General features: G+C 30.3%; 1 protein-coding gene across 17 annotated transcripts in view; it reads left to right on the forward strand.

The window, feature by feature from the left end:
* The window catches only part of Magi (membrane associated guanylate kinase, WW and PDZ domain containing protein magi), a 278,759-nt gene that overhangs the window by 78,945 nt on the left and 176,911 nt on the right, over positions 1-22,903 (forward strand). For 10 of the 17 annotated variants that reach the window (XR_013877620.1, XR_013877619.1, XR_013877621.1 and 7 more), the window contains exons 1-2: positions 7,558-7,847; positions 8,108-8,826. The exons of the other annotated variants lie outside the window; for them this stretch is intronic. Coding sequence is in view for 7 of the 10 variants with exons in the window: in XM_080153858.1 (XP_080009984.1) it covers positions 7,573-7,847; positions 8,108-8,826 (994 nt within the window). In the remaining 3 variants the exon portion in view is untranslated. Of the gene's footprint in view, positions 1-7,557; positions 7,848-8,107; positions 8,827-22,903 lie in introns of those variants that run through there. 17 annotated transcript variants of the gene reach the window in all.

The following is a 22,903-nucleotide window of genomic DNA, read 5'->3' on the forward strand; positions in this document are numbered from 1 at the left end:
CCAAACAGCTTACCAAATTACATTATAGATTATTAGTTTTAGAAATAGCATTTCACTGTTTTGTATGCTTACTAAAGTATTGTGGTATTTCGGGTTGGGCCTTCTGCCTTTAGAAATAGAGAAAATATAACACAAACGTTTCCTAATTCTGACAACTTAGTGGACATCACCACCTAGAACATTTGATTTTTCTTTTATAATACTTCTCTTGTACTTACAGCTAACACAAACTCCTTCTTGTTTTGCTGTAAGGACTCTTGGTACTCTTTTGTACTCTTATGAATCTAAATAAATGGAATTTTAAAAATAATATAGTTCTAAGAAAGCAATTAGTTTGTCCTAATTATAGTTTATAGGAAACTAATAGATAAATTGGTAAAACTACCATTTTGTGCTTTGTCTCGATATGTGACCTATTGATATAGATTAATCATAAACAAACCTTCATTCTAATAACTTTCTTTAAATTAAAGCTTTTCTTCATATGTTTGTAAAAATTAGTCTTAGCTTTGTAACATTAGTTTAGGGTACGATTTGTGGATTTGCAAATACACATTTGATGACGATTGATCAAAAATTTATTTACATAACTCTATCATGTGTTTATTACTCTAATAATACTCTATTGTCTCTTTTATGGCCTTCACCAAAATTAATTTGGTGTTTAAAGCTTTCATTAACATATCTCTGTATTAAACTATAGCGACTATTTGCCAATCTCAGTTGAGTGTTATTACTCTAATGTTACTCTATTATTTCTCTTACTGCTGTCACCAAATGTTCTCTGGTGTATAAATAAAGCTTCCGTAGCCAGGGGCTAGTTTTCACAACTTCAGAAACCCACCACACAGCACTCACAGACAGATTTAGAATAGTCACACGATAATTTACTAAAATGTGTTCACAAACAGCTTTCCAAAAACGCAGATTGATACATATTTGCTTTCCTAAAACGTATTCATAATTGGTTTTTGCTAACAACATCAAAATTAATTAAGTTAAAGTCTACTCTTTTAGATATAATAGTTTTTGTCATAATTAATTTATGTAAAGTTTTCATGGGATTATCAGGTATCAATTTTAACAGACTGTCTTAGCAAGTTATTAATACAAAGAAAAAAAACGTATATTTTATGGGAACTTGTGTATAGAATTGTTCTTGTTTTATTGCTGTTTTTATTAGAACTGATAACAAACACAGAAAAATTTCACAGCTAGATATTAATTATCAGTTTTGTGCAATCCTCTAGAATCTAGATTTTACTAAGCAATAATGGATGTAGAATATACATGGACATTATGACAGGGGAAAACTTGTCGTCAAATTAGGTTGCTATTTACCCTCATTTATTGGTTAGTTCGTTCATCCAGTAGGAGTGGGAGGGGTTGTGAAAAGGCGGTATGAGGGGGTCGTTATTTTTGCCCATTACAAGATTCAAATAACTAGAGTACACGTTAATCTGGTGTAAGATCCAAGTAATTATAAATCCATTTAAGCTATATAGTTTTTGGAAAGACTTTTTATTCAATTGACTTTTTTTGCTATGGCCCTTTTTCAAGTTAGGTTTTTCTAAAATTTGAAGATTTGTAAACGAAAAGATACTCTGAGAAACCAATCTGAAAAAAAAGTGTAATGGTACAAAAAAAAAGAATTTGGTATTTTGTGAGACACCCTTAGTTTTTGGCACAGTATAGGGTGATGAAGAAATTTAATTAGATGGTATTTCTTAATATATGTGGGAAAACATTTGAAAAAATTGTCTAAAAATACAAAATTATTCTTGTTAAAAGAAAATAAAAGCTTGTTTAAATCTAATTTGCTTTTTCTAAATATTTTAAACAAGTTTATTAATGTTTTAGAAGTCTTAACGTAATTGTTTTCTGCATTTTTATAGCATTGTTAGGTTGCACTTTAGTGAAAGCTGTTATTCTTGTTTTTATTGAAGTAACTAGAATGTTATATGGCACAGTAATGAAGCTATTTAAAGATCTACGTTTTAAAGGAGCGAAGCTGCTCTATAATCTAAATATGAATATGTCCGTCTGTTTTAGACTTTTATAACGCTTTAGGAGAGACGAGATTTTGCTGGCTACTATTCAAGATAGATGTCTTAAATGTTTCTCCTTTCTAAAAAGCATTCACTTACTCAGGGGCGTCCAAGCTTTTTATTTTGGGGGGGGTAAAATGTTTTTAAGGGGGGGGGTAATTCGGTTTTGGGGGGGGGTAAAATGGCGCGCGAAGCGCGCCGCAAATTTTTTTTACCCCCCCCAAAATTTTTACCCCGGGGGTAAAATTTGCTTGAGGGGGGTAATTACCCCCCCTGAAATCTGTTGGCAGGGGTAAAATTTGTTTACCCCCCCCCCAAAATTTTTTTTTGGTAGAGATTTTCTATTTTGGGGGGAGTATTTACCCCCCCAAAATTGTTTGGGGGGGGTAAATACCCCCTCCTAAATAGTAGGGGGTGCCTACGGCACCCCCAGGGTAGGGGTAAATTTTAAATGGGGGGGGTAAAATGAAAAAAATTTTGGGGGTGCCTACGGCACCCCCAAATTCGTTTGGGGGGGTAATCGCCCCATTACCCCCCCCCTTGGACGCCTATGCACTTACTTGGTGCGTAAGTGTGTCGGTAATGCTATGATATGATATCATGAAGAAAAAAACATAATTTACCTGACTTTTAATTGAGATAGAAAGCTGAGATTTCTTGAGTTAACGCTTTTGATCAATAACCAACTTGAAAATTTTATTTGTGTGCTTCGCTACCAAGGTTGTTGTCTGTCTTGTTTTACTTGTGGTTAGATTTAAGGCAATGAACATATTGGGGGGAGCAGATAAACAAAAAAGGGGGGCCTTCAATTGTGTTTCTCTTTTATATGATATATTTGTATCCCCCCTCAGCTAACGGGAAGTGGTATGGGTGGGAGAAGACAAACAGTAAGCCATTGAATCGCTCGTGGCAAACACAAAATTAGAGCAGTAAATACAACAATAAACGCAAATGTGATAAAAATAAAACCAAGCATGCCAAAATTAACAAATAGAAAAAAAAGTGATTTTAAGTTATAATCATAATAATGTTAATATTAATTAAAGTTACTATGGTTGAAAAGTAATGAAACTGGCAAACCAAACTGGGGCAATAAAATTCAATCTTTGAGGTTGATGGAGTTAAGAAATTCATGTGACTTTTTATTACCCTTTGCAATAGTAATATAAGAGTTATACCAAATAATTTTGGTTTCAAATTTCATTTTTCTGACCGTATGGTTTATATTCTTTTATCAGGAATAAGGGATATTAAATGAGCCAAAATAGTCATTTTAATATTACTAGTTACTTATATGAATATTCTAATTTACAATTGACAACCTAACCCAAACATTTTGATAATATTAGGTCGTTTCATTTTTAGTCAATTTTGTTGTTAAAATTTACACTGAAATTCTATTAAAAAAAGAAAGGTTCATTTAGTAGTCACTGTATCTACCAAAGCCAAAGTTTTAATCCAAGAAAAGATGAAACAATAAAACTGTAAGAAACAATAAAAAGAATGTGTAGTGTGGTTGAAATAAAAAATCTGGATGAATACTGTATTCATTATCATAGTCTTGATTCTATGGAAACTGTGGATGGTACTGGCGGTATCAAGGTTCCAAATAGGTAGTCTTAGACTGGAGGCTGTAATTCGTTATGATTTTAATTTTAAATAACCCTGCTCTAGCTATCAATACCCTTTGAAACTAATTCCTTCTAACGGCATAAATGAGTCCCTAAAAGGACAGTCCAATCTAAAGAATTCCCTATGATTGGAAATAAAAAATAAATTTCTTTAAATCAATGCTTTAAAATTGCATCGGTATTTTTTTGCTCTAAAATTAAATATTCTGGCGGCCACATGACAAGACAAAATTATAAAAAGGCTAGTCAATATCGAAGAGGAAGAAATTCATCCTTTGTTCAGACGTGATGATTTGGATCAGGACTCAAGGGAGATTTTGTCATTAATCATTTAAAGTAAATAGTTGCTACGCTCTTGACATTTTAATTTGAAAGGGTCGTGTTGAATCTGTATAATGTGCTACTTATGTAAATTATTTTCCTTGTTTCAACATATAAAATGTCATTTACCCAGATATAAATCTTGTACTGTTAACCAAAAACTTATCTTGACACCTTTATTTGATATTTTAATTTAAGGTCTGCAATTATGCATTGCATTTTTAGGAGCGAAGCTTCTTTACAATATGAAGATTTAGTCGGTAGGTTTAGTTGTATAATATATTAAGACCTTAAGAAAATAACCAATAATTATTATTTACTTAATTTTTTCATCTGTATACAAGAAAAATATATTTTTAATTTACTTTTATTAGTAGTAAAAATGCTCAACCTATAATGGTAAAGTTCGTTCTTGACTGATATGCGATACTTAAAACATCTGAAATATTTTATTTAATTTGTCACGTTAGAAAAGTGTTCATTAATTTATAAATTTAACTCAATTCGTTGCTCTATTATTAAAAAAATCTTTAAAATCGTCCAATTCAATTATTTAAAAATCTCTCAAAATGAATAAAGATTGACAAGCTTGGATGAAAGCGCATTAAACAATGATGTTCCTGGCATTAATAATCATGAAAGTAGAGATGCATCGGCTGAAGGAATGGGGGGAAATTATCAAAATTCTAAACACATCAGTTCAGCCATTGTAGAGATTTTATATGAGAGACAGACACATAGACTACATACTTCTTTAGTATTTTAAAAATCCAGACGTTGTAATTACACTATATCATTACATTTTGCACGTCGTGTTTCTAAGAGAGTTTGATTTCTTTTGTGTCAGTTCCAATTAGGATAATTATAGAGAGGCTTGGATTCATAAAAGAACAGTACATTAATGGATTTTAAGCAAATGAGAAGCTTTTAATTATTAGTGTGTTTTTTTGTCTTTCTTTGGGAGTGATATTTAATCTAACTAAGTCTATATAGCCTCTATGTGAATGCTAGTCAAAATTGATGATAAAATGAATACTTTGTTGATTACAGATACAGCATGCATATCAAACAAAAACATTACATTTAACGGGTAAAATAGGTTTAATTTAGAGGCATATCTTACATAGATAAGATATCTCGCTAACCGCTGAACCGATATGGTTCTTCTTTACAGGGTAGCTTCTCATAGGTCCTGGGAAGGTTTATATCTATTTTGTTGGTAACACCACCCTCGAAAGAGAAATAGCCTCTAGAAAAAAAACTTTACCCCTCCCCCCCCCCCCCAAAAAAAAAAAAGGAGAGGCCTCAAGGGGCTTAGCCGCTAGTAATATTACATACTTGCTGGCTGAATGCACTTTTTATTCTTACTTTGACACAAATATAACCCACCACTTCACCAAAATAGAATCTAAAACATCATATGAAAGAGATGACTCCAACACTTTACTTGAACATGAAGCAAACACAACAACAAGCGGTGACATGAACAATAGGACAACAACAATTGTGGGTCCACCCACGGATATGAGCAAGCAGGAAATACAATATACACAGGAAGATGATAATATTCAGATACAACATATAGAAAACAAATGCACCTATTAGTACACTATTTATTGATTGTATTGAAAGGACTGATATAAATGTGAAAGGTGGACTCTTTCATTTTGTGATTGGGTTTTTAAACAGGATAAATCATTTAATATGATTTGTGAAGTTTTTTGAGAAAGTAGCTATTAATAACTTAATAGTTTTTATCGCATAGTATTATAAACAGCTTTCCGCAGATATTTTGGCCTCAGGGCTAACAAAACTGGTATTAATTTTATGATTTTTATTTTAATATTTATGGAAAATGCAATGCGATACATATTTTTTTAGTGTGGCCACGAACCGATTCTAATCCAGCAGATATAAATCTATTTCGAAGCTATACTGAAAAATAAATTCAATCGTAATTTTTATCTCTAAATGTAAAAATCTGTCAAAAGAGTAAAGAAATGATCAAATAATTTAAAATTTAAAATATCCCTTTATTGTGCGGCCTATTGTGCATGAAAAAAATAGAACATTCCATATGCAATACTACCACTACTACTAGTGCATAAAATGATAACAACAAGGACTAATATCTCTCTAATATTCGTGGAGCATTGTATGTAATACAATGCTAAACACAATTTTTAGTATAGCTAAAAACCGGTTTCAATCCAGCGAATATTGATTGGATTCGAAGCCAGACAGGGAATTTAATTTATTAGCAATTTAAACCTGAAAATGAATATTAAGCAACTTATTGTGCAGCGGCAGGAGGCCTCTGAGTGTGAGAACTCCAGTGACATGAATGCCGCTGATAAGAACTTGAATGATACATTGGATGCAACAAATAATCTAGTGCAGGATAAACCAGACACAGATAATAATAAACTCACAGACACCAAACAGGGACGGGGAAAGAGATCAATGACAATGAATTCAATCAGCTTTTTTTCTCTAAAATTAGCTTTCCATAAGTATGGAGGTGATAATTTTTTTCTATGGTCCTATCTCTGTATGTATTTTATTTATTATTGAGAAAAACAGGTTCTAGTAAAAATCTAAAGATATTCATTTTGTTGATAGCAGTAACAGCATGCTATTGCAGCAAAGATGGAACAAAAAGCTCTGTGAATTATTCTAGTAATAAAAAGTCTTATAATTTTAATGAAAAAATTTACTAATTTATTGTGCTAATTATTTTTAAATATTGATCTCCATCCCCCAAAAAACAGGAGATGCAAAATCAAGACGTTATGGGTGTTTTTGGAGACACTTCGTCCAGGAATTTAAAAGATTTGGGATTATTTTTTGCTAATTCTATAGTTTACTTTTCAATTAATTTAATCACTTTGCAACTGTTTTTTGTACGTATTATATTGAAGCCTTTTTAGTTTAAGGTAAATTTCTGTAGTTGAAACTTTTTTAAAATGCAAATCCTTTTAAACTTGTCTTTAAACAGTGTGGAAGTTGACAGTACTCTAGAGGGTTCAAGTACATATACCGAGGGTACATTGTCTGCCAGTACATTGGGGGGTACATCACCTGGCAGTACATTGGGGGGTACATCAGGCAGTACAAGTTTATGCAGTTCAGACAAGGCGATGTTGTTATCAGGTGAACCTGTGACAACTGGTGCAAGATCTCAAGATATTCTTTTCACACTAAATTCATTAGGGACATGTTTGTATAATTTTTTTTAAAGTTGCGCAGCTGCTTTATAAGTAATCTGAATAATAGACTTAATCATTTTTGTTGGTCGATTATTAAAGTATAATTTCTTTAACTTAAATATGACCCATTCAAAAAACGATTTTTTTTTAATTGAAAAGAATTAATTAAATTGCTCTAATAAAGCCAACTATACAAATAATAAAAATTTAGAAAACAAAAAAGAAATTCCTAAAAACAAAGTAAAAACATTGGTTAGCAATCTGCAGCGAACAATTTCACAATATGAAGCAAATACAAGCTATGAAAAAATCTACAATTACAACAACAATAAAAATCCGCGAAATTTGAACAGAACTAAGTCAATGTCAGCTGGGCATAATTATTACAAATATGCATCCGCTAATAACAATCTTGAAGTAAACTCTAGCGCTACTGATGATAATAGCGAGAATAATACTGTGGATGAGTTTCTGGAAGAAATTGATAAGTTTGATGTTGAGATAGACAAAGATGCATTGTGGAAAAGTTGGAAGATTAATCCGCCAAATTCTCTTGTTCTGTCAGAGAATGGTGCTAATCGGTACAAAAAGAATTATGTGAATCAATCTCGGACTAACAGAAGAGTATTATCTAACAGGCAAGGGCGTAGCCAGTGCTTTTTTAAAGGGGTTTGTAAGATATTTTTTCCATACTATTTGTAATTTTTGTGATTGAAATTATACAAAATATAAATACTACATTCTAAACTTTTACATCAACTTAGATACGACAACAATTTTATTTATAGTGTCAAATTAAAATAATTTTTTGTTTAATAACCATAAGAATAGTTAAATAATTTCTTTAACTCATTATTTTTAATTGTGCAATATTACTGACTACGCCAATATTTTAAAGAACTGCTCGCCAAAAGTTTACAGAAAATGAAAAAACTCCGCCAACTCAAACAGAAACTGAATTATTTGAAAAAAGAATTGTTTCCTCTGAGCCCCAAATATTGGAACCACATATTTCAATCCCCCATCAAAACCAGACTAAAGTTACTTTTTCTATTCCAAACACACTCAATTCACAGTTTCCTAGTTTAACCCAACAAAACTCCCAAATGTCATATTTTACTAATCAGGGCCTTCATTTCTCTATGGCTAGCAATCCTAATCTAAATCGGCCGATTTTGACCAATCAAAACATTCCACTACAAATTTTAACCAATCACAACCATCAGCTGCCATTTCCAATCTATAATAACACTCAATTACCAATTCCAACCAATAATAAGACTCCATTTTATCCTCCAACCAATTACAAACCTTCCCTGCCTATTCTATCCAATCAGAACAATCAATTACCATATTCACCCAATAACAATCCTTTATTTACATTTATAGATGATTTTTCAAGGTGGAAAGTTATTGATGAACGAAAAATTCAACCAAAAAAGTTAAATTTTCAACCATATAACAATAATATTAATAGTGATCATAAAAGTGCCATTATAGAGTTACACGGGGTAGAAAACCCCTACAGGGGGTTAGTTCCTCCCCCTTACAGTTTAACAGCTAAAATTAGAGAGTCAGAAGAGCTAAAGTTTCAACATGGTTCTGCTATTTACAGAGGTACAAAATTTAGTAGCTCTGTCGCATTATTTTTTTTTTAATTGACTTGGCATAATGAAAAACATCAAAAATATTTTGCTAAAATGTTTTTAAATTATACTTTTTTTACAAAAAAAATGTAACTTTATATTATACACCTTTTTTTTACAATAAGCTTCCTTAATTGTGGTCACTCGTGTGTATTATATCAAAAAAGGGGAGTTAAATTTTAAGCCATAAAATAATAAACATTAAACATACTTTAAAACAATTTTATGGTATGTAGTTTAATTTAGCAAAAATTAATAGAAAAATAAGAGTTTGTTTTATTAAAATTTGTGATGCTGTGAGTATTGGTGCAAAAAATATGACGTAACAAAAAAATTAGCCAATGAGAGGCCACTATAAATTTTACCATTGGTCAATAACGGCCTCTCATTGGCTAATTTTTTTTGTTACGTCATATTTTTTGCACCAATACTCACAGCATCAAATTTGTTCTCGATTCTTTCGAACTGTTTTTTTTTAGTGCAGAGTGTATTTTTCCAATTTTGGCAAACTATTAAATGTTTTATTTTGATGAACTTCTCTTCACCTTTCCCCTTCAATTATTTTGATTTAAAAACACAAAAATAACATGTGAAGTTGGTGCTTTAAGATGCGTAGCAACTCAGCATATCTTAATTATTTAAATTTTTATTTTTCATAAAGTTGATCTTTACCTTTATGTATACTAGCGGCTCTACCAGGAAAAATAGCTTAAAAGTATCCCAAGACTTGAATATAAAAATGAAACAGCCTAAAACCATCAGGGGCCTAAGTGAAGCTTCGCTAAAAAGAAGAACTAAATCAGTTCAGTAGATATTGAAATCTTTAGTTTCAGACAAAATAAACCCTACTACTTTATATAAAAGGATAGGATATTCTTTTGAATAAATTTTGATACATGATGTTTTCAAATGCATCAAACTATATATTTAAAGGAATAGGTTTATGATATGGAAAAATGATGACTAGGAGAATTGTAAAAATATTTTTCAGTACCTATATGTTTGTTATTCTGTTTGAATTAAATTGATTTTATTATCAGCTCATACCACACACACACACACACTCTCAATCAGGGAGGGAGGGGACATTGGGCTTTTTATGACAGTCCAAACATTTCAACAGAACAGAGGTTTTTTTTTGTTTATCATCATTTGGGATGTACATCAATTTACCAGCCATTGTCTTATCCCTTTGGATCCCTGCAACTCATTCTAATAATACTGATACAAAATAAAAATTTACTTGAAACAAAAATCTCAAAACCTATCTTGAAAATTGTATTTGATATTTTTCCCTTAAAAATTCATAAGTCCCCCAAATAAAAAAAAATTTTAAAAGACCTTTTTTAGGGTGTAGATTATTTCAACTATCATTTAGATCATATAAGTAAAGATAAGTATAATAAAGCAAAATAAACCTTTAATATTTAAAGTGACAAAAAAGATCAAAAAAGTAGGTGTCCTGCTAAATTAAAGATAAAAGATAAACACAGAAAGAGACACAAGATATTTTGATTAGATACAAGAAGAAACAAATTGTCTAATTATGATAAAAATCTTTCCTAAATTACTTAAACATTAGATTTGTATTAGACCTTTCTTTGACAGGTTTTAATAAATATTTTTGTAGTAATGATATAGCTATTCTAGATTCAAGTGGTTTGTTTCTAATTTTCTCATGTACATTACATATGTTGATAGATTTTGGTCAAGCTTCTTTTAACTGCTATCATATCAATATTGTTATCAAATATCATTATTAGAATGTTAGAATGTTAGAAATTAGAAAAAACTTTTATTTGTAGTAATTTAGAATAGGAAATTTGTAATCCAATTATTGTGTAATTCATATTCTGTTATATCTGTAAGTGATTTTCTTTTAAAGGACTAAATAAGAAGCTCTAAATTAACTCTAAAAACAAAAAACTTATGATGTAAGTAAGAAAAGAGACACTATAGTGCATACAGAGCAACGAACACAGACATATTTTTAATGATTTTATTCATGTGGAACATTTAATGCTGTTGTATATATTTATAGTTTTTAATGAACATGCTTTTATTTCAACACTATGAAGTTTTTAAAGAATTTATGTCAAAAATTGTTTTGTTTTTTTTAAATTGACGTCAATATAAAATGGTTTAAGTATATCTTATTATTTTGTAAGAGGAATTTCTCTTGGAAAAGAATCACATAAATCCATATTTCTGACTTTTCACAAAATCATTTAATGATTTAAATCTATGTAAAAAATCTCTGAATATAAGTCCCTTTCTCTATCTCTCTAATGCAAAGCACAAATGTTAATATAAATGTGTCTGAAGACAAATTATTGAAAAAAGTGTTGTCTCTCTCTATCCACGGACACAGACTTATTTTCTAATATTCAATTATAATTTAATTGATCAAGCTATATCATTACATGATATAATTGATCTTAGTAAGATAAAAGAAAAACTTTATACCTATTTATTTTTTTAAAATTTTTAAAATCTTTCTCTCTCCTATGTTATACTGGGTAAAAAGTGAGTGTATATATCTCTTCAGTGCATCTGAAAATTTAAAGAAAATCCTATGTTTTTAAAAAGGGCGATACCATATCCCCCCCTTCCCACACACACACTCACACACATATCATGTTTATATACTATACATGTCACTGGTGTGTAGTAAAGGCTATGCTTTTGTACATTTACAGTCAGTCCATATGCCCTTAAGTCTGAATGTTAAGTGGACAATATTAGAATAGGATTTCTCTTAACAAATAGGTACGATCATTTTATTTTCACATTTGATTCACATTATAATTAGCCCTTATTGATTTAGAAAAGTTTCGCTCTTAAAAAGTAAGGAGGGGGTTCATTTGTAAGTAAGGGTGGGAAATTGTCACCATTACTGCAAAGATATGCATCTCCTTAAAACAATTGACCCAAATCTTACATTCCTTCTACATAAAATTGAATAAACTTGGAAAGGGAATTGGTTTTAGGCTATTCAAATAGAAAGCCCGTAGATGCTAGAGGCAGCATTTTTATGTTTTTAAAGATCTCTAAAACATTGGTCTTCCAAATGATTGCCTGTCTGTTTTAGAAGTTACTCTACTGTTTTGTAGCAAGACAATTAGAGTTTAATTTTCTTTCTACATTTTATTTCAAAAGCGCAGGTTTAAAAAATGACATTTAATTTAACAAATCTATTTAATTATGATATTTCATTTTAGGTAAGTGTTGCTTTAAGTTTTCTGATTAAATGAGGGAAGGAGTAAGTTAGTCATTCAGTGAGAGAAGAGGACACATATAGAGATGATATACATCTAAAATCTTGATATTAAATTAAAAGAAAATATTTAAATCATTTACAATATTTTTCTTGGTTTTCTCTGATGTAATTTAGTGACGGATTTATGCAATTTTATTGCAGACTTTACAGACTATGTGTCACCGGGGATGAAGAGATAGGTAAATATATGATAAAAATAATTTAATTAAATAAATATTTTTAAAATTTTGCTTACAGTTAATCAAAGTTTTGGAGGTACATTAATTCTTTTTGGGGGGAACGTTGAATTTTATAATGTACACAAATACAAACTATTGTTTTCCTTTTAAAATCATGTGAAAGGTTATTTTATCTTGCAATGACCTATCTTTGTATTCCATGAGTATGTCAGTATATGTTTGCAACTTTTTCTTGTCTCCACCATATAAACTTAGATGTTTCTTCAAAATTGTCACAAAGTGAAACATTTCTATATTTGTAATATTTTTAATTCATGAGATTTTTTAAAAAGTGAGGCATTATATAATTGTCCTTTTTATATACACTACTGGCCTCGCCCTTAGTATCTAGGAGCTCTAAATTAGAAGGGAAAGAATGCAAGCAGAAAAAAAAACATTTCAAGCCTTATAATTATTGATTTATTAATTATTACGTTTGGTATTATTGTAAGAACACTATGAGACTTAAAAGTTTCTGTCTCTGTGCACACAAAACTAAAATCTGCAAAGACTTCACTAAACACAGCTCAAAATCTTCTTTATAAACTTAAATCAAAATTTGAAAACTTGCGATTAATTGTGACAAACATATCTTTATAACCTTTATTTAAAAGTAACAGGATGTTTTCTCAGTCAACAGCGTTGGTTTTTGCTAGCTGCTGAACAGATATGACCTTTACAGTAAAGCCTCTTATAGGCTCAGGGCAGGTTTATGACTATTTGGGGAAATGGTACCTTCGCCCCTCAAAGGACCCCCCCCCCCCCCCCCATTAAACAGAAACTAAGTGATAATTAATACAAATTTAATGATTATATAAAATCTGTTATCAAACTGTTTAGTTCTACTGCTCTCTTGTTTTCTAATTAGGACTGTTTTATCTCAATAAATATTCCTCCCTGACAATAAGTTGAAATTAAACATGTGTAAAACTCGGTTAATCAGTAAATTAACAAGGATAACATCATACATTACAGTACAACTTTTTTCGATATAGCCTTATCAAATGTTTTTTGTTTCAACTTTGTAGTGGCTTTGTCGGTTTCGCTCATATTGTATCTGGACTAAAAACGAACTTCTTGAAAAATGCGTATTTTTAACTTTTAAAGGTAAAAGACCCCGCAGGGGTACAGTGTGTTTTAAAGTTTTTAACAAGGTAGGGGGGGGGGGGGGGGAGTGTTCGATCAAGAAATAGGTGCTAGGGAAAGCAAAAATCTTTAATATGTTTAAGGGACAATTTATATTAGACCTTGCGATTTTAAAATAATTAGGGTAAAGGAAATACCTTGGTCCATAAAAAAGCGCAACTAATAATGAGTACTTCAAATACTGTAAATTGATTGGTTGTTTGTTGAAGTATGAATGAATGATAATTGTAGTTGTGGTCAAAATTAAGGTTATTAAATTGCCCATAAGGGACGTAAGACTTTCCACCATACTTTACCATAGAAAAGCTGCGCTACTAATAAGAGTTTCAATTAAGACTGGCGAAACATTTTTACAGCTAAGATAAACAAGCATATAAAGTCTTGATTCAAAGAGGATGAGAATTTAAAAGATGTTTTTATTTATTTTTATCAAATTCTAATCTGATTGTGGTCATTTACCCCTAGAAATTAGCGAAGAAAGTGATGAACTGAAAATAGTTGCCGAATGTGTACGCAGTTTCCTGGGTGTTTCCTCATCCTAGCTCAATATTTACTACTAGCTAAAAAAGCTTCAAACTTCAAAAAAAAATCAAAATTTAAAAAATTCAAATGTATAATGTATAAATCGTTTATACATTCAAATTTTGATTTTTTTAAGGGAAGTTTGAAGATTTGTAGCTAGTAGTAAATATTGAGCTAGGATGAGGAAACACCCAGGAAACTGCGTACACATTCGGCAACTATTTTCAGTTCATCAAGAAAGTAGAATAAAAAACAAGGATAATTTTAAGCATGAATAATTCAGCATTAAAAAGCTAAAACAGTTTACATGGATAAGGAATGTGCGGTCCTTTTTAAAATGATTGTTTAGTGTTTCATATCATATATAATTGTACTTGGAATTTATTATAAGGTAATAGGATAATTACAGTATGTAAAATGTATTTTTTAAATATCAAAGTAAATAAATAAGTCTAACTTGGATGAAGGGACTTTCTTTTAAAAAAGAAGGTCGGGCCGTCGAACCTGATTGCAGAAAAACTTTGCCATTAAAAATAGATTGTACGATACTGAATTTGAAAAACTATTTTCCGATCTTCTAATTGGAAATTAATTAATATTCCTTTAATAATTAATGGCTTTGTTTATTCATATTAATACTTAGAAGGCTTCATTTAATCATGTACTATGAGATGTCAAAATATTATAATAGTGATTTTATTGCATCGTATTATAGACAGCTTTCCGAGGATATTGAAATAAAAAATTATAAGGTTAATATCAGTCTTGTTCGCCCGGACCTACGACCCCTAATTATATTAACTTTACGATTTTTTATTTTGATATTCGTGGAAAATTGTCTGTAATACGATGTTATACATGAATTTTTCAGTATGGCTGGGAACTTCTAATCCAGCGGATATTAATCGGTTTCAAAGCTATACTGGATAAGATTTTTAACTATTCATTATTTTAATTTTTAAAGTTGAATCTTCGTCAACCAAGAAAATTAAGAGACCTAATTTTGTAAAAACCATAATAATGTTTTTAACATATTCTTACATAATAGAATGTGTTGAAATTAACAAGATTTGGTGAAATAAAATTAATTGCTCTGGTTTTCATTTCAAGGATTTCTTTTTGACCACGCTTCAATCATATTCATACGCAGACTAAAGGGAAAGGGACTGCAATACCAGAAAGCAAATTAACTTGTAACATATTTAGTTAACAGATCTATTAGGTACATAGTTTTCTTTATTTACATCCTTTCACAGCCATTCTAACTATGACTTAACCTAACCTAACGTAAACATGTTAAAAAGTTTATTTGCAGTCCAAATATATTTTCGATTATTGTTCAAATAAGAAAATCGATATGGTTAATATTTGATATCTAAGAGTAGTAACGACAAAAAATAATGCACTGCTAAAATATAAATAAAAAGTCACGAAACCTTTAGAAAAATAAAAAGATGATTACTTAATTTCCAATTACAATAAATGTATTTATTATATAAAAGTATATAGATGTGCAAAACTGTAATTTTTGCAAAAGGGAGAAACTCTGTAAAAATTGGCAAGTCCATTATATTTTCCTTTAGTTTTCTAATCAAGATTAATTAAGGTTTTACAAAGAAGATTAATTTGTCCAATTGTTTTATTTGCAATGACGTAGGACTCAGGACTCAGGGGAAGTCCATAGGAGATAATAAAATCTCCTCTCCCTACACTAATAGCGAACATAGGGATATTCTATCTTTAAAATTTTGGTAAATAACATATTTTACCCACCCAATCTTATAAAATCCTTTATACCTTGGATTTGGCTTTTTGTTTGTCTGTAACGATGTCACTAACCACTGTCATTACTCATTGTGTTCTCTATTTTAGTAAGCCTTATATGTTAGGTTTCTGAATGGTTTTAGGATAATTTATTTTAATTTACGTCCTGGGAAGGTTTTAGGTTAGAATTCTGCTTTTCCTCGTCTTCGAAAACAAGTCCCTATTGATAGGGGCGCAGCCGCTAGTGTAACAAATATTATTACTTTTACTCCAGAACTTTTTTACTTTCATATAAATTTGTCATGCATTGCAATTCTATAAATATTTTTACACGCATAACTAAATCTTTTTATGCAAAAATTAATAAAAACAACAATTTTCACGCCTTTTGAATTTAACACTTTGTTTCTAAAATTGTATTAAATACTTCAATTTATTTGTAGCACAGCTACATTAAAACTAGAACAAATATGTACGTATTTCTAAGGGACTCTACTTCATCAAGTAACTATTATATTCAGCGGGCGGGGTACGAAGATTTTCCCTTAAAGTTGTATTTGAGAAAATTTGCCTTTCATAGCTTGCAAAGTTTTTTCAATCTTTTTTGTTATTTGTTAAAAATGCTTACTTCCTGCTGCTTAACAGTTCTTAACTGATCTTTATCCGTAAACAAAATACTGTTACGCTACTTATAAACATTATTGTCCCTGTTTAAATACTAGGGGAGGATACACTATTAACATCATAAAATTCCAATCTTTGTTTTAATATCAAATAAATCATGCAACCTGTTTAAATTGAAAAATTAAATTAAAATATCAACCACAAAATGGGTCGTAGAAAATGTTAATACAAAAGTCTTTTTCACTGAGAACAAAGACGATCAAAACCTAAAGTTACTCAGCTTTTTTTTCAAATTAAACATCATATTTTTGCCTTTAATGAGGTATTGGTTCTTTAAGATTCCAACAGTTAGCCTGTTGAAATTCCTTCACTTTTATTTGTCATGAAAAGCCTAAATGATTACCAAAATACAAACCGACTAAGCATTTTATGTGTGCAGTACTGATGAACAAATATGTAAATTGTAGAGAATGTAAACATAACGTAAAAGTAAAGACTAGTTTTCATGAAAATTTTGTCTTTAGATTTAAAAACAATATTACTTTTCTTTTTGAGTACAGACATATAAATAATATAAAAAGTCTGAAAATTACTTTCCAGTATGGCTTCGGAACTGATTGATATCCGCTGGATTGGAACCGGTTCTCAGCCATACTGAAAAATCATGTATAGCATCGTATTACAGACAATTTTGATAAAATAAAACTAGAATTATTTTGAATCTTTAAATTCTTCATTCTGAAAGCTTTCTATATTATGATGCGATAGATAAAACTAAACTATTATTAATAAAACTATTTTGATACATTGAGTAAAAAGTAAAATAATATTGTATTGAAGTAATAAAAGTGCTCATTAGTCTTCCTAAATGATTTCAATAGTATAGGTGAGCAAAAATTGCAAATTATGCAAAAACATTCAATAACCTTAAAACTTGCAATTTTTATTACTCCCTCATTTTGCTTGCAGCATCGCTATTTATCAATTTGATCATTTGTATGTAGATGGACAAAGTGTCTCAAAAATCAGCCACCTGACGTCATAAAAATGAGGGAGATGAGAGGAGAAGTGAGAAAGAAAACCCATTAAATGAGATGGATAGACTCTCGTTTTTATGACGCCACAAGGCTGAGTTTTTGGGAAACTTTGTCCAGCTAAATTTGTATAATGTAAATAAAATCAAACAAAATAACAGTGATAAATTTACCAAATAATGAAAAACTAAATATCTCTTCTGTAGATTAAAAGTATTGATTGAGACGTTTGAACCAACCAATCAAGTTTCACAAAAAAGTACCGAAGTTTTTAATCCAACAAATGAGGAAAGTATAAGTTACAGTCCATTATCCACTCCATCCCTGCAAAGTAGAAAAGAATAGTTATATCTCGCATCGTATTATAAACGCCTTTCCGCGGATATAGAATGTACAATTATAAGATTAAAACTAGTTTTTTTTAGCCCCGAGTTGCCGAGGCACCGGCTAATAAAACTGGTTTTAATCTTATGATTGTACATTTTTATATTCGTAGAAAGCTGGATATAATACGATGCTAGACATAGTTTTTTCGTATGTATGAGAACCGGTTCCTATCCACCGGATTCGAATGAATACGAGACAGACTATTAAATGGATCGTAACTCTTTTTTTTTAAAATCTTTAAATTTGTATTTCCTTTCATATATTCAGGTTTTGGACATTAATATCCTTGTTTATGTTATTGCTGGGGTTAATTATCCTCCATAAATAGTTCCTAATTGCTTGTTCTGGTCAAAACCTTAAATGAGAATTTTACTTTTTCTTGTGTAGCTGTAAAGTAAAGTAGTAAAACAAGGATGGAAATGTCCATAGACTCGCTACATCAGATCTTATGGAAGCTAGTAAAAGTAGCTGACTCAGATTATGACGTCAAAAAAAATAACCAATGAGAGGCCAGTATACACTGTAATTGACCAATGGTAAAATTTATAGTGACCTCTCATGGCCAGTTTCACAAAATGCTAAATAGTCGACACAACTAAGTAACAACACGATGCGTCTAGATTCAATAGGTTTATCAACCAATTGTCCATAGTGTAAAGTAGTTTTAATCAGCTTATAGGAACAATGAAATTAATTCGGGAAAAAATCACGAAACCAACACATAAAATCAGCTGTCGTTGGGGGGCAACTAATCGTAAAATTGACAACCTATTCATCTGCCCCCCAAATATTATTTTACATTTATTACGCCTGTTGGTTATACCTTATACCTGAGTTTTAATACTAAGGCATAAAAATAAACTGTTCAGTTTGGGAACTGAAAAGTTTTTAAGTTACTTTGAATTTTTAAAAGGCATGTAAAGCCGGTTTCACACTATAAATCATAAACAATTGGGCACTTTTTTACAATCTTGTTCGCCATTGTATCCAGGCATTTTTAAAATATTCATGTAGGTGGTAGTTATAACACTTTAAACACTTTCAAATTATTACTTGACTTAGGAATATAAAATAAATAAAATTGGACATTTACACTTGTGAGAAAGGCTTTAAAAATTACAACAACAAAAAATTAAAACAGCAGAGAGGTAGGTGGCATATCCCAAAGTTTTATAATGACATTTTCTTATATATTGGCTTGACAACTCTGGGGACTTCCAAACGTTTCCATCATTAATTGTAATCTACAGAAGGGATAATTTTGTGCGTTATCACAGGGGATGCACATCAATTTATCCCATTGTCTTATCCCTGGAAAAAGAAAATTTTCATAAATATTTCACCAAGAACAAAATCATATTATCCACAAAATCCATACCATTTAACCAATGTAATCTTATTTAAGAAAATTATTTTCATTTAGACAGAAAGACTTCAGTTTCAATGTAGGTACGCTAAATGAAATGATTTAAACTTAAAATATTTTTATAGACAGTTTGTACCTTTTGAATACAAATGGATAAAAACTTACATTCATGCTTTTCCAGTGAATTATTGAGAAGAAAATAATATTTTTCTTTGTAATTGATGGGTTTTATTGAATTTGGTATTGATTATATATTAGATAAAGTATTTTTTTTATAAAGTTTTTAAAAATTATTGCCTAAATACTAGGGCTCTTCAGCCGCGCATGACCTATAAGAAGCCTCACTGTATAGGAGAACCATATCGGTATAACGATTAGCGAGATCCTTCGTTATAGACATAAAAAACTTACTACTTTATATAATAGAATTGCCATTTTCAAATATTGTCACTGAATTATAATTGTGGCAACCTGGTAATCTGTTTCCAAATTCCAAATGCAAGTACTTACATACATAACATTCATAGTTATATACATTAAAACTTGCATATTATACATATATTGTTGGAATATAAGAGTAAGTAAATGTTTTAAAGAACATATGGAAAACTTCATTTTGGGAGTAAAATTTGAATTTAGACAAAGGGTTGATGTCAGGGAGGAAGGGGACATTGGGCTGTGAATCATACTGAGGTGGATTCTTTAAAAAACTTTTTTGCTCACTGCCTCACTAAAATTAGTGAGGTTTGCAAAAAATTTTGTGATAAATCCTCCAAAAGCGAATAAAAATCTACAAAAATTAAACGAAATCATAAAACGGTTTTCGACATAGGTTTTTTTAATTTTTTGTAGACTTCTAATGGGATTTTGGAGGATTTTTCACAAAAATTTTTATTTAGCCTCACTAATTTTAGTGAGACAGTGAGCCAAAAAGTGTTTTAAGAATCCACCGCTGGTCCCTAACGTTATATAAACACGTTCCCTCATTCGTTGGGTTCAAAACATTGAAGACCTTTATTAAATTTTGATTTGTTTGTACAAACCAGCAGTTTTAAAATCTTCCCTAAAATAACTTTATTTTTCTTTTAAAAAGTGAAAGGTAGAGTTTATATATTATCCATCGAAAAAGGCCATTTACTATTCATTTTATGTCAGAACGTAACATATGGAAGAACATACATTCTTAAATTGCGATTTTTCTTTTTTTGGAAAAGTGTCGCAATTTCTCTATAATAAGGTTATCTCTCTGGACATTCAAAATACATTTTTATTACGACCAAGCTAATATTGCTTGATTCACTTCTGCAAGAGACAAAATGAATTGAAAATGATTGATAAAATCGAAATGTCTTAGAAGAGTGTACTTTTTTATTACAATTAGGTTGAAAAATATACTAACTTGAAAATATTACGGTTTTCATTATAAAAAGGGCAGGTTTTAAACCAGTTAAAGTAGGGAAGATAAGTGGTGATGAAAAGCCCTGTGTCCCCCAAGACATATGTCCTAGAAAATAAAACTCTTCAGTTACCGTGCTGCAACCTAATTTAATTCCATCAAATATACAGCTGCCATGAAAGTTATCCTTGTTTTTCGCGCATATTGCAAATTCTTGTTATTTACATAGTTGCATAATTAAGAGTAATTTTTGCAAGATAACAAATATTTCAAATATTTTTACATTGTTGAATGCACTTCTACCAGAACTGTAGCTTTATTTTTAAGTTTTATTTTAAAGTTGTCAAATCAATTATAAATTATACCTAAAATATTACACTTCAAATTTGTCCGTTAAGGTTATGCTAACCAACGAACAGATTGAGTTCTATATGTTATTGTTAAAACAGGTCTCTGAATTGTTTTAGACTATTTTATTTTCAGATATAATTCTTAGGGTGGTTTTAGGCTATTTTTGACCCTACGAAAGCAGATCCCCTTGATGCTAAGAATGTGTGCATTTAATGCAACATTAAACTAGCGCAATGTCTTATTAATTTTGCTCTAGAAAAGATTGAGTATATTAAAACAATATGTTTTTTTTCTGGTATTATTTGTAAAACTGTACACACATGTATAAAAATTCAGGAATATTGGGAAGGTTAATGGTAGATAATTTTATCTTTCTGCAGATCTTTATCTTTCCAGTTTAATCATGCAGTTGTTTTAGATGTTTTTAAATTAATGAAGAAATGCATCTTTTGGTAACTTATAAAGACTCCTTAAACGGCCTAGGTTAGCATATAATTACACCAGTAATTACTTGCCCATTGAAACTCTGGAATAGCCAAGACCAAGTAATATAAAGATAGATTGAGTCTTGTTTTTAAGCCCTTTATAGTAAGAGATATGCATATATTTTTTACCTTTGCGACGGCCCTCTGTTTGGCCGTTAGTATGCTTCAAAATATCACTCTTTAAGATTAGAAGATTTATTTTTTTCCTTGACTATCTCTGTATTCCTGCAATAATAACAAGAGTAAGATGTATGTAAGTATAGTTGGCATGTTTGTATATTGTATTTATACATTTTTATTAGTGTGGTTGCTCTACATGTTTGGTCTGTTGGTCTGTCTGTCAGTTTGATAATTTGATCTTCTTACTATGTGCTTGCACTTCTAATCTAACAGAAAGCTCTCTATTTTTTTAACATTTGTCTTTTCTTTCATTAATCTTATACTTTTACTTACTAGCATCCTCTAGATGCCTCTTGGAGCACTTGATGGGGGGTGACTTGAACTTCCACTTTTCTTTTAGTTCTAGAATAAAAACTTAAGAATGATTTTCCTCCAACACAGTTATGAATCTTTCCAGGGCAATTAGGAAGCTTCACTGTAAAGATCTATGGGTATGGTATTAATATGATTTAGTTTTATTGTATTTTATCAGAATAATTTCTCAACGAAAAATATATGGCATAGATGCTAACTTTACAAGATGCGCTTTTCTACAAATGGAAATGTTCGTCCCTGTTGATATGGTTTGCCATGCCGGAAAGAGTCAATTTATCAACCTAATATCACAACCAGATGGTTATCTGTTCAGGGAGAGGAATGGGCCCTTAACAAAAAAAGTTTTGCTTCAAATAGAAATAAAATGTAAATATTAGAAGTTGGCATCAACCAATAAAATTAAGATGCTAGAGTTGTTTTAATAAAAAATGCAAAATCAAAAAGCCTGGTTGAAATGTTTTGAGCAAGTTTTTTTTAAGTGCAATATACCTATCCTTGATTATATTAAGGACATAATACAAATCAACTTGGATTTGATACCTACATAAATAAACAAGGATGAGAATCTGTATTGTAACCAAGCCTTTTAAACATATCAATACAAATAATTGGTAGATTTTTTGCAGTTGCCCTATTTTCTTGGCGCATTTGCGAATTGTAAAAAAAAACAATTATCAAAAATCAACGTATTGATAAACCACACATAACTTCTAGAATGGCTTCGAAAACAAAAAGTAAAAAAGTATAATTTTTATGCATGTATTTCGAAAAAAAATATTATTTGTACTATTGCCTTATAGGTCATTAATCAATGTTTTATGATGTATGATTGAATAATTTTTTTATAATAATTTTAGGTAAGTTGTTATATTTTGTATTCAGTAGAATAATATCTGGGGAAAAAGTAGGTAAAAAGAAACCAACACCAACAATTTAACACACGCAATTTAAGACTTTGACATCAAATCACTGTGTTTATG

Source organism: Acartia tonsa, chromosome 3, assembly GCF_053477335.1.
Source record: "Acartia tonsa isolate MP-2025a chromosome 3, ASM5347733v1, whole genome shotgun sequence".
NCBI classification, from domain to species: domain Eukaryota; kingdom Metazoa; phylum Arthropoda; class Copepoda; order Calanoida; family Acartiidae; genus Acartia; species Acartia tonsa.